This window comes from Bos taurus, chromosome 4 (assembly GCF_002263795.3).
Source record: "Bos taurus isolate L1 Dominette 01449 registration number 42190680 breed Hereford chromosome 4, ARS-UCD2.0, whole genome shotgun sequence".
Taxonomy (NCBI): domain Eukaryota; kingdom Metazoa; phylum Chordata; class Mammalia; order Artiodactyla; family Bovidae; genus Bos; species Bos taurus.
The window spans coordinates 16,235,604-16,252,724 of record NC_037331.1 but is presented as its reverse complement, the minus strand read 5'-3'; the positions used below and the strand labels follow the sequence as shown (position 1 = coordinate 16,252,724).

The window sequence follows — 17,121 nt, the reverse complement described above, 5'->3', positions numbered from 1 at the left end:
ATGAAATCTTCCTGGACCAGGGATCGAACCCTTGTCCCTTGCATTATCAGGCAGATTGTTAACCACTGAACCACCAGGGAAGTTTGCATCTTTGTCATTTAAACAACCTTGTCTTAAAACCATGCCTATGTTAGGACGAGTAGTTTAGGATAGGCTGTGGTACAAAGGAAAGGAAAAGGAAAGTGAAGTCACTCAGTCATGTCCGACTCTTTGCGACCCCATGGACTATAGCCCTACCAGGCTCCTCCGTCCATGGGATTTTCCAGGCAAGAATACTGGAGTGGGTGACCATTTCCTTCTCCAGGAGATCTTCCCGGCCCAGGAATTGAACCCGGGCCTCCCACATTGTAGGCAGACGCTTTACTGTCTGAGCCACCAGGGAAGTCCAAGGGATACCCCAAATCTCATAATTCCATGGCTTAAACCAATAGAAGGTTTTTTTGGTTTTGTTTGTTTGTGCTCACAAAATAGTACTGGGCAGGTGTCCAGGTTTTTGGAGTGGCTCCTCCTCCAAGTCATTTAGAGACCAGGCTGAGTACATCTTTGCAGTTCATAAATGTTTCCTCCAGTGTTCCCTAGATGTGGACATCCCAGTCATCCCCAAAGGAGACAGAACCCATAGGAGCACAGGTAGAAAGGCTTTAGGCCACACCTGGAAGTGATGCATGTTACCTGTGCTCACATGCTGCTGGAGAGAACTTTGTCCCGCAGCCACACCTGTTGTTGGGGGCACTGGAACCTGTAGACGGGCGCATGGATATTGATGGGCCACTGGCAGCCACAGTCACAAGAGCATTTGCCCATCAACTGAAAATCCGAGATGTTCTCAGGCCTGTAACAACAAAAGGAATCACCACTGACCACTGACACAAAATGTTAGTGGATTAGATGTGTGCAAAGAACACAAAACCCAAGTTTTTCCAGAAGAGCTGACATAGAACAAATCGGAATGAGATGATTTCCAGCAGGAAGGAGCAAAGAAGTGCTACAGAAATATGTCAAATCTCAACACAGAAAATGTTTTTAAGATTTATATGAATGGGGAATTGAAGGATCTGGACCCATTTCCTTCTTGGCATGAAACTACTGTGACATGTCTTCTTCTTAAAGACACACACAAACACACACACATGCTCCTGAAGTGAGAGTTAAAGTCGGTCATCAGACTATAAAAGTAGAAGCTGGGACTTCCCGGTGGGTCCAGTAGTTAAGAATCTGCCTTGCAGTGCAGGGGACACTGTCCCTGGGATCCCCAGTCAGGAAACTAAGATCCCACATGCTGTGGAGCCAGTAAGCCCTTATGCTCCACAGCTACTGAGCCTGCGAGCTCTGGAGGCCACAAGTAGAAAGCCAGTGCATTCAAAAAAAGACCTCACATGAGGCAGTGGAGATCTCACGTGTCAAAGCTAAGACCTCAGGTAGCTAAATCAATCAATAAATAACATTCAAAAGAAATTTTTTTAAAGCAGAAGCTACAGGCCCAAAGCACGTGATGGTGTGTGTTATATTACTATGCACCAGGTTCCCTGGTGGCTCAGCTGGTATAGAATCCTCCTGCAATGCAGGAGACCCTGGTTCAATTCCTGGGCCATGAAGATCCCCTGGAGAAGGAATAGGCTACCCCCTCTCCAGTATTCTTGGGCTTCCCTGGTGTAAAGCTGGTAAAGAATCTGCCTGCAATGTGGGAGACCTGAGTTCAATCCTTGGATAGGGAAGATCCCCTGGAGGAGGGCATGGCAACCCACTCCAGTATTCTTTCCTGGAGAACACCCATGGACAGCGGACCCTGGCAGGCTACAGTCCATGGGGTCCCAAAGAGCTGGACACAACTGAGCGACTTTCACTTTCGTGCACCAGGTTAAAAACTTTCTTTGACTAGCATTTTTAGCTCTTTCTGTTAGTACCAGGGTAACATAACCAAGATATGGTTCCTGCCCCAAGCTCCCTGGAGAATAGGGACAAAGATAGTCAGTTAAAATGATAATGACCAGGTAATGTGATGTGTCCCATGAGAGGACAGTAAGGTGCCATTGAGGCCCGGAAAGAGGAGCATGTGCCTTAGGGATGGAAGTGTAGTTTCTAGAAGTGGCACAAGCTGGATTGTGAAGGGCCAAGAAAGAAGAAGAAATATGACATCATTGGGAACCACATGCGAAGAGGAAGAGGATGAAACCACCTTATGAGCTGAGAGATCACACTGGGAGAAAAGAATTAGGAGAGAGAGGTAAGCACATGGGGCAGAGCACGAAGGGTGTGCTTGTGCAGGTTAAGAGCCTGTCTTCACCCTCCAAGTTCTGGGAACCAGCAAAAGTGTTGTTATGAGTCGGTCTTTTCCCGGTTGCTCTGAATACCCAGGTCCACCACACTTTGGAACTCAAAGGCAGCCAAATACATCCACAAAGGGAAAGGCTCAGTCTTTTTCCCTTCTTTGCTTTATCCAGGACCTGCAGCAGAATGAATGAACACCACTCCTCAAGCAAGGTAGTTCTCAGCAAATCAAGTCACCTGTTAATTTAGGAGTTTATTTGTGTTTGTGCATCATGATTACTTACAGAACCATCAATAAGCAAAATGAAAATATACCATAATGTGATGTACAAGCAGGTGTAGCTTGGGCAGCCAGGAGACAACTGGCACACTTGCCAGCCTTTCATGTGAAATGTAGACATGAATAAATGATCCCAAAAAAGTAGTAAAAAGAAAAGGAATAATGATATATGTTTAAGATCGCAATAAAGTACAAGAATATCAGTGGGATAAAGAGACAGAACTATAGCCCTTTACTCTCTCCTGAAACATGTGCTTCTCAGATTAGAAATTGATAAAGCGGGCACCCTGGGTTTGGTCTTGTGACCTGAGTTAATACTTCCACTAATGACCTAAAAGAGGAAGTGAACCCAGTCGGTTAAATTTTCTGATGACAGAATTGCTTTCTTAAGTTAAAAAACAGAAAGAAAAAAAAAAAAAAAAACTCAGCAGCTGAGCAAACATTAAAACACTTGGGGCCATGTGGTAACTAACTAAATTAATCTGAACTCTATCGGCGTATTGCAAACTACATAATTGTGACTCATTTTAACCATCTTTATTTCAACTTGCCAAGGCCTTGAGAATAGAAAACCTCTTACTCTTTGATTCCTGTGTGAATGAACATGTTGCATGGTGAACAACAGTTTGTATTTTCAAACAAGAAGCCAGAGTCACAGACATTGAATATGTTAAATTATTTTGATGCAATGAGTCGACACAGTGACAAGTGAAGAGAGTAGTGGGCCAAGTGCTGACATCCACATTTTGGGTGATATGCAGTTAATCTTACTGGTTTGAGATTTGCTACAGTTAGGACAGCAAAGTGTTTCGGTGACATGAGCGTGGACTTTCACATCCTGCCCCTCCCCTGCCAGTCAAGTGAGCTGGGGAGAGTTACCTAATGTTTCTGAAAACCAGCTTCCTTCTCTGTGAAACAGAAACAAAATTATGGTGTAGGAGTATTGTGAGCAGCAAATGAGAATATGTGCCTGTGTATCATCTCTAATCAGTTAATGGTGGAGAATAGGGGTTGAGGAAGAGGGACGGTGTCTGCAGAAGTCTAACGGTAATTCAGCAGACAGAGCACGTGGTGCGTATCCCGTAGCCTGATGGTTCACTCCTTCTAGTATGCTCTGTCCTTATTCATTCAGTGTTTTTTATACCTGCTACCTGGAGGCATGCAGCCTTAGCCTTAAAAAACTGGACAGTATACTTTCACCCTCACATAGCTTCTAGTTCAGAGGATAGGTGGTCTTACCTGGGGGCAGGTAGCACTTAACATAGCTTTGTGTGCTAAGCCAGTTTGCAAGGTGCCTTGACTATACAAAGGAAGCGGCTGCTAACTCTCCTGAGAAGCGACAGGAAAAGGGTCTCATGGGAGAAAACCTTTGCGTGGAAGCTCTACAGTGTGAGTATAAGTTGCTGTGTGCACAGCAAGGGGAAGGGGACTTTCCAGGCAGAAGAACTCAGCAGAAGCATGGATATGGGTTTGACCTGGTGTAGCTGGAGCGTATAGTGCCTGGCAGGTGATATGGGAGAGGAAGCGGATGGGCTGAAGGCTGGCAGGCAGGGTATGAGTGTGGCATGTGTGCATGCTAAATCCTTCATTCGTGTCCAACTCTTTGTGACCGCATAGACTGTAGCCCGTCAGGCTCCTCTGTCCATGGGATTCTCCAGGTAAGAATACTGGAGTGGGTTGCCATATCCTCCTCCAGGGGACCTTCCCAGCCCAGGGATCTAACCTGTGCCTCTTATGTCTCCTGCATTGGTAGGCGGGTTCTTTACCACTGGTGCCACCTGGGAAGCCTGTATGGGTGTGGACTTTGTACTTTATACAAGAGGAGACAACATCTAACCCAGACCAGCCCCTGGCCTTTCTACTTACTGGCTACTTGGTTTTAGGCAAATTACTTTGTACCTCAGTTTTTTTCTTCTATGCAAATGAGGATAATTTTGCATACTTTGAAGAACTGCAGTATGAAGCATTTGTAAAACAGTGCTATCCAGAGTGTTCATTCCTTTTTCTTTTCCTCACCCAACTTGGAACACATGAGCACACGAAATAAACAAAGGAGAGTTAAAACTCTCTTCCCTGGAAACTTGGAAGAGTAGACTATGATATGGGTGCCTGCTTGTCCTGCATCATCATTAAGATAACTGATGAAGGCGTTCGTACAGTACAGAATCTTATACATCCCTAATACAGCCTTTTATCCATTCCTAGAAGATCACTTTGAGACATTGGTGCGCTCCATTCTGCTAGGTGACTTTTATACTCATGATCAGAACATTTATAAACTTGAACTTCTGAAGAGCAGGAAAGGGTAGGAAAGAGTAGGAAAGAAATTGGCTTTTTTTCCATTAGTGTCTGAAATTGGGTATCTAAAAATGAGTGTCTAAACAATGGTGTTCGTGTAAATGGGTTGAGAGCATGTCAGCCACAGTTATGCCTGTCCTGATTATATAGATGGATCCAAAATTGTTGTCTTGAATAAAGTTTTATTAATTCATGTAAAGGGAATGCTAACCAAAAAATTCAATTTTATCTGTGATTTCAGCAGTAATGAAAAGCTTTAAAATTATCACTACTTATTTATTATTGCTGAACTGTTAAAGTTCAAAACGCATGCTTAGGAAATGATGTAAGATGACAACTGCATCTTTCTTGTTTTGGACAAAATACTGCTTATATTAACCATCAAGCTGCAGCGTCAAAGACACACAGGTCTTCCTCAGCTTACATTGGGGTTATGTCTCAATAAAATCATCATAGGTTAAAAATGCATTTTGAAAAAAAAGAAAATGCATTTGATACACCCAGGATAAACGCCAGGCTCCTCTGTCCATGTAATTCTCCAGGCAGCATTACTGGAGTGGGTTGCCATTTCCTCCTCCAGGGGATCTTCCTGACCCAGGGATCAAACCCGCGTCTCTTGCATCAGAAGGCAACTCTTTACCACTAGTGCTGCGTGGAAGCCCCGGGATAGAAACTGAAATACTGAGCACACCCACAAGACCCTGAGCTGTGCCCCAGCAGCCTCTCTTGCCTCGTCTCATACCACCTCTCTGTCTGCTCTCAGCGATCCAGCCACACTAGTTTTCTGGGACCTGTCTTACTGCCCTCCACCCCGGTCCTTTGCACATGCTCTCCCCTCTGCTGGAGCTCTCTCTCCTTGCATGGCTTCTCATGCTCAGTCCTTCAGGAGAGAGCTTGAGTCCCACCTCCCAGGAGAACAGCCTCTCAATCGGATCTCTGGGTAAATCATTCTTATGGAACTGTGTGACTTTCCTTCGAGTCACTTCACTCTGTTATTTCCTCACTGATATGAAAATGCCCCTTGAACTAGCATCATGAGGCCTCCATTTTGCTCACTGCTATCAGCGCATGGAAGATACTCAGTAAATGTTTGATAAATGATTGAATAGAGAGAGAGGCAAAGCCATCTTCTAGAAGATAATGTCAAAGTAAGAGTAAGATGGGGAGTTAGCTTTATTTTACTTTTAAAGGAAAGAAAACACTAGGACAAAATGCGAAGCTACCCTCAAATGATGTGGTTGTGGAGTAATATGAAGACCTTTCCCACTGAATGGAGAAGCCAGACTGCACTGAGTATGAATAGCTTTGGCTTCATTATAAGCAGTTCAAGTTGGGGCTAAGAGGTAGAATTTCAGGTTAGGAAATGTAAGTACAGAGAAAATGCCCTGTCGTTTTGGCATGCAAGACATTACTCCTTTTTCTGGTGAATTGTATTTTTTCAGCCTTGGGAGGGCAGGACCCATGCTAAAGAGGATCTAATATATGTGATCATTCCCTAGAGTTTGGAGAGTAAGAGGACAGAGTGGGGGGGCAACAGGAATAAAATTAAGAAATCAGAAAAGATACATTGATTTGAAGATTTTTTTAAAGAACCTTGAAAACCACAGGAGCTCCTCAAGATGTTTATGTAATTGAAAATAATTTATTTGGGATTGAAAGGAATAATAAAACATTGTCACTTAAGTCCTAGTAGAGACACATGATATTAGATTCTCGATGTGGCCTGTGCTCACCTGTGTTCTTGGTGTTTTGTCCTCGGGCAGCAAACTAGGGATGTGTTTTAGAGAACAGACATAGAACACAAAATATTAAATGAACTTTGCCGTATTCACGATGCCCAGCAGTGTCACATCCTTCTTGTTTGGCAGGGAAGGAGCTCAACATTTGGAAACTCAGCAGTGCATTAAGTATTTTAATAATCATTGTTGACACACAAAGCAAATGGCCTTTCAGAACTCACTGGGTAAAGTGTTGAAGTCGTCTTCTAGGTTTCTAAAATTACTTTACAGAATTCAGACAATTAAATTAGGGCACATTTCAGTGTTTAATTCATGAGCCTTGTGTTATAAGCAAAGGAAATAAGTTTTCTTCCAGGATAAAAGAATATCTATGTGTAACTTATTATGTTAATGTAAAGGAAAAAGCAAAATTCACATCCCACAATAAAGTTATTTGCATTTAATTAGAAAAATCTAGAACCTCTGCCTTAACAGGCCAGCCTTGTGTCTACCTGGTAGTTACTCCTAGTCATGACTTAAGACCCAGATATCAGATATATTCAGATATCCCCCCTAATAATGTGGTCTTCATTATCCCCCAACTCACAGTTTATATCAGTGGCTCAGCAGTAAAGAACCTGCCTGCAATGCAGGAGACACAGCAGGAGCCGTGGGTTCGATTCCTGGGTAGAGAAGATTCCCCTAGGGAAGGAAGTGGCAAGCCACTCTAGTCTTCTTGCCCAGAGAATCTCATGGAGAGCCCATGGGGTCGCAAGTTGGATACAACTTAGCAACTAAACGATGACAACATGGTCATAGTGATGCTATGAAACAAACAACTGTAACACTCAGTGGCTTAACACAGTGAGCATTTCTTACTGCTTATTGGTCTGTGAGTTAGCAAGGTGCTTCTGGTCTCTGCTGGGCTCACGCATGAGTCTTTGGTCAACTATGGGGAGGGGAGAGGCTCGGCTGATCATAGCTGGCCTCGCTCAGATATCTGGGGATCAGCTGGCCAACAGCTGATCTCTTACGACCGCTGGGTTTACCTCCTCATGTCTCTTGCATTCACAAGCCTCAGCATCACTTCAGTTGGCCAGCCCAGGCACATTCTCAGGTTGGCCGGGGCATGTTCTCACGGCAGTCTCAGAGAAGGGAGAGAGAAAGTGGAAGCATGCTAGCATTTTTTTTTTCCCAAGCTTCCAGTTTCATCACATCTCGCCCATTGGCCAAAGGAGGTCACACACCATGCCCAGTGTCAGAGTGGGCGGAGACTCCAGGGTCTCAGGGCTAAGGGTGTGGGTAACAGGGAGGCCTGTAGTTGGGGAGACCATCGGTGTACCCCAACCCCTGCCACCCTCAGCATTAATCAGCTCCTTGTCTGTGCTGCCTCTGTCTTCACTCAGTTCTGCTGTACTTCTCCCATTGCATTAAATACAGTTGCTGACTTGTCCATCATCTCTAAAAGACTGGAGGAGCCTGTGCCTCTGTGCACTCATCCTTAAGTATTTTTTAACCACCTGCCATATGTCTTATTCCTTTACAGACCTCCCAGTGCCTAACACTGGTCCTGACGTAGAAGAAGCTCTCTCACACTAAGTATGTGTTTAATGAATGCATGCATGAACGCTCACACCTGGAGTTATTTCCTCCCCCTTCAGAAGGAAAGGGTAGGACAGATGCCTCTCAGGATCCCTGCTGAAGGGTTCTTCCCGGGTCTAGCCTCGAGTGAACCAGAGGGCACCTGCAGTGGAACTCTCTGCTGCTTAAACATCTTTGCCTCCACACTCTCCCACTTCTCCCTTCAGGAACTAGGGTTTTCTTTTTTGTATCATCCTTACTCTTCTCCAAGGAAGGCAGAAAATCGCTGATATTTAACACATCATCCTAACTTTTTACAGCTTGCGCGCTCCCGTAGTTTTCCCTGGAGTCTGTCCATTCCATAGCGAGGAATGATTGCGTTCTGGGTTTAAGCTCACGGTGTGGCTTGAGGGGAGCTTGGTGGCTTCTATTTGCTGGGTTTCCAAACTCTATTGACTAGGAATACAGAGGAATTCTTAGGAAATGCTTTACACAGCTATCGAAACAAGACCCTATTCATATAGGGCATTAATTCTGTCAATATGATATTAAATGGATTGCCTGATTATTTTCCAGTTCCATAGACATCTACAGGAAAACATGTGTTTCTGGGTAGAATCATAATTTTGAGCTTTTTTGCAAGAAGTTGTGGAAGTTGTTTGTGGGGCAGGGGACAGATGGTGCAGCTTTGGAGTCAGGCAGGCTAATCTAGAATGCCAGCTCTGTGGGTCAGTTAAGTCTTCTGACAAAGCCTCTTCTTCTCAGCAGTCAGACAGGGCAATACAGAGGCTAACAGAATAAGGCTGGTATGTGATGAGTGAATTGTATTAATTGTATCAATTGTTCAGTTGGTTCAATGAATACCAATTGTATTCATTGTGAATTATATCTATTGCTAAATTGTTTTCAATCTTATGTTATTATGAATGATAGCTACTGTATCAGTGGCTACTATTATTATATAATGCCCTATAATTTTGAAACCTGCAAATATAGATTATTAGTGGGAAAAGTTATTATAATCTAAATCACGTGACCTTCATGTTTATTTTTATATAAAAATTATTACTTTTAAGACTGTTCTCAAGGTTTTACTTTAAAATGGCACTCAGGCACTTTACCATTTGAAATGGTCTGGAAATTTGCTTCATTCAGTCACCAGATATCTGTTCAACACCTGCTTTGTTCGAGGTTGCTAGGTGCTAATCATATAATGGTGATTAAGGCAGGCATCACCCTCAAGTCCCCACCCCACCCCCTACCTGAGTATCCTGTGATGAAAGAGCTGCCATTCACGAGTCAGCATTATTCCCAACTCCCAGTTACCTATCTGGTCACTACAGCTGCATGAATTATCTGAGATAAATTAGTATGTGACTAACTTCCCTGTTAAAGTTGGATGTGTTGATGCTTCAGGTTAGCTAAAGGGGAAATTTTGACTCTACTGTTTGTACTGTAACTGTATTAAATTTTTAAAACTTTCTATTTTATTATCAAATAATATGTAGAATAAACATTTCTGAAATCTCCCTTATCCCCCCCTCCATCCCTGAATTACTACTGATACATGGCGTAGGGATGGATGGAAGATTACTTGGGTACATACACAATTATAGAACATTGAAGGTTTATCTGTGGGGATAGTTTTTTGGACTGCATCACAATTTCCTATGTGGTATCCTAGATTGGATCTCGAGACAGGAAAAAAAAAAGATAGTGAAAAAGCTGGTGAAATCTGAATAACATCTGTTGTTTAGTTAATAAGATTGTATCAGTGTTAATTTCATATTTTTTTAATAAATGTACCACGTTATGTAAGATGTTTATTTTAGAGGAAGGTAATGAAGAGTATATGGGGACGTCAGCTTCAAAGAACCACAGGAAAACAATGGGGAAAACATTGTCCTCTCACCACCCTGTGAGTTTCCAGACTTCTCCCCACCATGGTCAGTTTGTGAATGCCTTGAGAGGAGAGAAATTCTAACATTCGACTGAGAAAAATATTCTCAGGATAGTACATCTGCTGTAAAATCATGATATACAATACTGTCATTTGGGTCGTTTGGAAGTAAAGGGTAGATATTATAGGGTTTTCTCACTTGCCTGGAATTTTCAAAAGTGTTTTGAAAATTTGAAAGAGATAATCCTGCTATTGGTATTTTTTCATGGACAAATCTTTATCACTTAAAAATTTGAATTTGAGTGGGTCAGAAATTCTCTTTCTACTTTCATAGGTGCAAACACAAGTTCGCCTTGCCAAAAAAAGCTTTGACAAATTGAAGATGGATGTGTGTCAAAAAGTGGATCTTCTTGGAGCGAGCAGATGCAATCTCTTGTCTCATATGCTAGCAACATACCAGGTAACAAAGAAAAATGTTTGTCGCAATGAAACAAGAATGTGACAAGCTTTAGATAGCGGAAAAATGGGGTTTGAACCCAAAGTATGATTTGGGCATGAGGAAGTTCTGATTGCCTTTGTCATAATTTTCCTCCCGCATCTCTCCTTCTTAGCATCCTGTGCTATGTCTAAAGTTGCCTCAGTCATGTCCGACTCTGCAACCCTATGGCCTGTAGCCTGCCAGCCTTCTGTATCCATGGGATTCATCCTACAGTTAATCAGACTGAATATTAGCTGTTCCCTGAGCATACACTGTAATTCCCCACTTCCCTGCATTTATTTAGGTGGTTCCTTCTGCCTGAGTGCCCTCCCTTTCCACTTGTACCTTCCCAAATTCCACTCATTTGATGTACCAACAATGTGTTACCTCCTTCAGTAAGCTGCCTCTGAACTCTCTCAGCATTGTTGCCTGTGATTCTCACGCCACGGTCACTTCCTCTTAGGTTGTCATAATCTAATGAACTTGCTTTTGTCTCCTTATTGCCTCTGCGTTCCCTCAGGATGGCACTTGCATCTATCAGCTGTACTGTGGAGCGACAACTGAGTGTGGGAGGAAGACTCTGGGGGTTGTAGGTTATATACAATGGAGAAGACCAGATTTCCTGTCCTCAGGGAATTTGGAGTTTAGAAAGGAAGTCAGAGACAGTAACATCTGACTATATTTTCTCTGCCTCAAAGACAGAACAGGGTGTGCTAAGTGAAATGAGATCCACCAAAAATCCAGTGGAGGCTTGAAGAGGGAAACATGAAATCAGGTGAGGGATCACAAAAGTCCATTGTCATTGACCAGCCCTGGGTTTTGGAGGATGGATCGGGTGAGATGAGTACAAAGAGAATGGAGAGGAGAGCCTCCTAAGGGGTGGAACAGTGTGAGCTATAAGGGGACAGGGAGCCATGACGTTTGGCTGAAATACAGGGTGTGAGTAGAGGTGTGATAGGAGACGAGGCTGCAGAGGTGAGTCAAAATCGTATTTGAGAAGACCTTGAAAGCCACAAATGGACACACTTCTTCTAGGGCCCATGACTAGATCTGAGGCATTTCAAATGCTAATGGCTTTACTGTCTTTCTTTACAGACCACTCTGCTTCATTTTTGGGAGAAAACTTCTCACACTATGGCAGCCATCCATGAGAGCTTCAGGGGTTATCAGCCATACGAATTTACCACGTTAAAGGTATGAAAGCTAGAAAGTCCATTAGAAAATCTTATAAAAACTCAAGTCTTGTTTCTATCACCAGCAATGTACATTGAAGCAAGCATCATTATTATGACAGACTCTTAATGTCAAAGATAATTATGCCCCCGCCCTTCACCAGTAGAATCTTTTTTATCCCATCAGTATTCAGTACAACAAAAGCCACAAGCATCCAAAACCACAGGTTGAACCTTGGTACTTGTGACTGGGAGATGAATTGTGGTGATGCTGAGCCTAGTGATTGGCCCAGCTCCCTTTAAAGTACTTGTTTGCTGTTGCTGAAGAAAAGATGATGCAAGCCTAGTACACTGTGTTACCTTTTACTCATTAAAATATATTCACATAGGAAAGTATTTTCTTTTTTCTCCTCTAACAAATATTTTATTCTGTGAGTACCAGCCCATATAGAATATAACTTTTTCCTAACGCTGCAATCATATTTCCTAACTGAAGCAGCAATATTAAACTCAGTGATTTCTCAACCCAAAAGGAATGCTTTCAAAATGTCAGGTTCTCAGCATCACAACTGAAGGTGGAGTCATTTTGCTCTCTGATGGTTGCTGCGGGTGAAAATATATTGAGATAAGGAAGTGATTTAGATTCTAGAAGAACTTTCAGAATGGTGACAGAACGCTGGGTGCTTCGTTGCCAGGTCAGATTAATATCTTTGAAAGGAAGAGATCAGGAAAGAACTCATTAAACTTCATCTTGAAAATACCTTCCTTTTAATTTTTCAGGCAGTTTGTAAGTAGGTCTCATCACTTTGCTTAACAAAACATTAGGAAGTTTTTACTTTTTTTCTTTTTATTTGTTGCCTTAAAACACCTCTTTGATTTTGAGATGTTCATAATGTCACCATATCTACAAAAGTACTAAGACAGTAGTAACCCTGTGTATCCCTGGCCTCCTGTGTTGAGGAAAATTCAACTCCTTAAATTTTTCTGTGATATTTTTCCTGCAAAGAGGACTGTGTTGATTATGCTAGAGGATTTCTGGGCAGAGAATTTAGTGAAAGTCTGGTGGCCATGCTTTAGGATATAATTCAAAATATTTGGGACAGATGATTACCCGTTGCCTTTTACATCCCCCAGGCCTTCCTTAAATTACGGTTTAAGTAACAGTTTAATTATAATATAAATTCAGTAGGAGTAATACATATGTTAAGGTGTAATAAGATTATAGGAATGTTAAGTGTCCAGAAGTCAACCAAATAAAGTGTGCTTTTATTACCTCTTTAGAAGGCTATTCATCTAAGCTTTCAATGATGACATGTTATATTAGAATCTGAAGCTAGTAGCTAATTATTTTCTTTATATGGACTCAAACCCATATAATAGAACCCTGTTATTACCCAGCCCATTACTGCCTAGATGGAGGCATGTTGCATATCATATTGTATGCCGCAGACTGTGAGAATGAAGACCAAGAACACCTATGTGTCACACTCAAATATGGACTACAACCTGATTTACCAACCCTCTTGCACTAATAATGTTTTAAAAATACAAGTCTTTTATATAAAGATTTTGACTTGATCAAGTCATCTTTCAATACATATGTTGATATATCTACATATATTATATATACACACACGTGTGTGTGTGTATACACACACATATGAATGGCACTGTATATCGATAATGAATATTTTGAAATTTAAATATTTTCATGATTTACTTGTTCCCTGGATTTACCTAAGCAAATAGCCCCTGAAGTGCCTTTTGAGACACTGGCTGGAAAGAAAACAATGTCTTTGGAGAGGTGTGCCAAGCTCTGTTAATGAAAAGCAACTCATTTGCTTTCTTTGCTGCAGGGCGTATTCCGAGTGTGTTGGTAATTGTGCCATTGCAGCTGTATTTCCTGACTGTTAGTTTTATGCTTGATGAAGGATGATAATGAATGTGTTAAACAGTCGGTGCATCCTGTTTAGAGCAGAGAGTCTTCTGTTACAGAATTACAGGGATGAAACTCACATCCTAGGAGTTCAGGTTTTATTTCTTATAAGCCTTTCTCTAGAAAATAGGTGTAATTCTTTCTTACATAATATTTTTATATTTATATTTTCTTTATAAAAGTGAACAGAGTCTCTATCTCATACAACTTGAAAATTTTCCAAGTGACTATTTTGATATTTTAGGAATATTTTGTAGTACTGTTTTATGGAGTAACAGCTACGACATTTTTACTCAGGCCTGGTGTGATTATCTTGATTCTATGCTTATTGACATATTCCTTTGTCATTCTAATTTTATGATAAATAAATTTTTGTAGCATTTTAACCTTAAGGAAAATTTAGTCTTAAAATTTTATTTTTTAAAAACCCTGTTAATCTAATAATGGTAACAACTCAAACTGAGAGTTGAGAAATTGTCTTTTGAGTGGTTTCCAATAAAAGAAGCGATTCCCTAATCTCATATTTTCAAACAATAAATCTTTATTGGTTCATTACAATGTTACTAAACATACATGTTTTGCATGAGTAATCGTCACTGATGTGTTCGTTTTATACTGATTCCAAATCACCTGGGAAGGTTTTTTACATGGTAAAAGTTATTAAGTCATGGGGAGAGGAATGGAATGTGACTAGCCCTATCTTGAAAGCTTTTTTAGAGAAAGTAATTTAGACCAAGAGTTTAAAGCTTTTGGGGGCAAAAAGTACAAGAAATGCTGTCTGTAGGAAAGCAGTACCCGTCTTCAATTACCAGCCTTCAGATGTGGTCACGTTTGCTTCATCCTTTCAGGATGTCACTTACTTACACATCTCCCTACAGATCCAGAACAGGCGTCAGGGAGAAAAAAAAAAATTAAAACATAAAAAGAAAAAAAAAAGCCCTTAGGAGTCAAGTGGCTTTTCTTTGGAAAATCTGAAATCCTGGCCTTGTCTCTGCTCTCTGGCATGCTGACACATGGACTGAGTCAATTGTCTTTACAGAGAGTAATCAGTGGGGCCTTTGGAGACATGGACAGGCTCCCTGGGAGATACTGGTTAAAGGGAAGGCACGTCCTTCTGTATTTGTATTTGGGAAGGGCTGAGGACCTATATTGAATGGAAATAGTAGCAGAGTATATTCCTGTGGTGTACCCCATTCCAGAGTTTGGGGGAGGAGACAGTCTTAGACTCTGATAATGGGATAAAGCAAAGTATGTGGGAGCACAGCCTGGGTCCAGTTCTGCCCTGCCCGGCCGTGTGGTGGTGGTGGTGGTGGTTTTCACGGGAGTGGCAGCCTCCATGGTAGCACCAGGAGCCCATGGTGGGGATGGTAGGGATGTACTTATTAAACATTCTTTAATAGGTCCAGAAGGGGCTTCCCAGGTGGTGCTAGGGGTAAAGAACCCAGCTGCCAATGTAGGAGACGTAAGAGACACCAGTTCCATCCCTGGGTTGGGAAGTTCCCCGGGAGAAGGAAATGGCAACCCACTCCAGGATTCTTGCCTGAAGAATCCAACAGACAGAGGAGCCTGGCAGCTACAGTTCATGGCATTGCAAAGACTCTGACACAACTGCAGTGACTTAGCATGAGTGCACGAATAGGTCCAGGAAACAGCCATTGGCAGTATCAGTACAGAAGGGTCTGTTGCGGTTGTCAGGTTCTATAGCCCAGTTTCAGGTACTTTCTTTATTGTGTTGTTATCGTCGTTTAGTCACTCGGTCCTTTTTGACTCTGTGCGACCCACCAGGCTCCTCTGTCCATGGGATTTTCCAGGCAAGAATACTGGAGTGGAAATTGCCATGCCCTTCACCAGGGGATCTTCCCAACCCAGGGATCGAACCCATGTCTCCTGCATTGGAGGACTGAGTCTTTACCACTGAGGCCCTAGGGAAGCCCTCAGCTACTTTCTTGCTCCCTGTGCATTATTAGTTTTGCACAGGCAAGGCTGTGAATAGCAGTGGGATAGTAGGCCTCACAGACCTTGCCCAGGGAAACCAACCTCCTCCATCCCTGCTCCCCAGGACACCCCTGCAGCCCTTCTGCCCTGCAGGCTCTGGTCTTGGCTCAGGTCATCCCCACCAGGAGAGGGCAGGCCAGCCCGCACCCTGGAAAGGTAGGAGGACTTCCCACCCCCGAAACAGGGCTAATACTAAAAAATGCACTTTACCTTTGCAGCCGGCCTTGTTCTGTGCCAAGAGTTTAAGGAAACCTGAATTTGAAAACCTAACTGTGCATGTTCAAAAATAACCATTGAAACAGATGTGCCAGTGTTCCCTCCTTTCTCTCCTGGGGTCAAGGACTTAGCGTGATTATATGGATCATCATTCTGGAGCATGAAATGCTTTCAGCTCTCACAATTCAAAAAACATCTTTTTCTAAATTTTGTTTTTCTCCAATCTGTATGCCTAACAGCCTTCTTCCACCCACCTCCACATTTCTCAGTTAATCACTTGAGCATTTACTGACAAGCCACATGGCTCTGTAGTTACTTGCTTTGAAAATAAAGCCATAATAGTTTTTATGAAAATTGGGTAAATATCTTTGCGATGCAATTTTAGTTGCCAGCCTCAACATGGCAATTACTCGTGGCAAACATCCAGAATATCCTTTTAGACTTTCAAGTATTCTCTCAGTGTCATTATTTTACACAGCATTTAGCAGAATAATGTTTTCCCCCAAGCTGCTCCAGACCAGATCATTGCAAACAGCAAATTGGGATGCAGCTGGGTCACCTGGAGAGGAGCGGCAGAGAGACTGACCACGGCTACCACTGAAATCGGAGCTGGACAAGCCCAGGCGTGGCTGCTCATCCATTCATCCTTCCCATCCTGTGACTGACATTGGTTCTTCCAGGCAGCTGGTAGCCCAGGCCCTGTTCACAACAGCAGGATGTTTCTCCAGCCCCCATCTCTTCTCATTTTCCAGCTTTTCCTTGAGGGAAAAGGAAAGAATATCGTCATTGTGTGCATAGTTACTTTATGCCAGGCACTCTACTAAGGGTGAAGGGCAGTAGTGTCTAGGGGAATTTGTCATGGTACGTGTGACTCTAATGTACCAAGGTTGGATCTCATAATGAATAATACTGTTAGGTTCAGCATTGACATATAGAAAGTGCGTATATTTTAGTTAATCCTCAAAATAGCCTTGGGGAAGTGGGCATACTTGTTCTTGTTCCCATGTTTCAAATGAGGAAACCGAAGCTCAGAAAGGTCTAGTAATGTGCCCAAGGCCACATGGTCAGTACATGGTAGATCCTGGGAACAGAGATGCTTATGTTTCTTGTACTCTGTCACATGGTACTTCTTCCAGTTGGCCTTCTGGCCACGAGGCAGGAGGGCAGAGAAAGCAGAATTGCCACTTATAAAAATTACCTCTGTGGGGCTTCCCTGTTGGTGTAGTGGTAAAAGAGTCCGCCTTCCAGTGCTGGGGACACAAGTTCGATCCCTGAACCG

General features: G+C 42.6%; 1 protein-coding gene across 19 annotated transcripts in view; it reads left to right on the top strand.

Moving 5' to 3' along the window:
- Positions 1–17,121, top strand: part of ICA1 (islet cell autoantigen 1) — a 163,915-nt gene that overhangs the window by 102,904 nt on the left and 43,890 nt on the right. For all 19 annotated transcript variants that reach the window (XM_005205193.5, XM_024990774.2, XM_024990769.2 and 16 more), the window contains 2 exon segments: positions 10,380–10,505; positions 11,619–11,717. In XM_005205193.5, coding sequence (XP_005205250.1) covers positions 10,380–10,505; positions 11,619–11,717 — 225 coding nt within the window.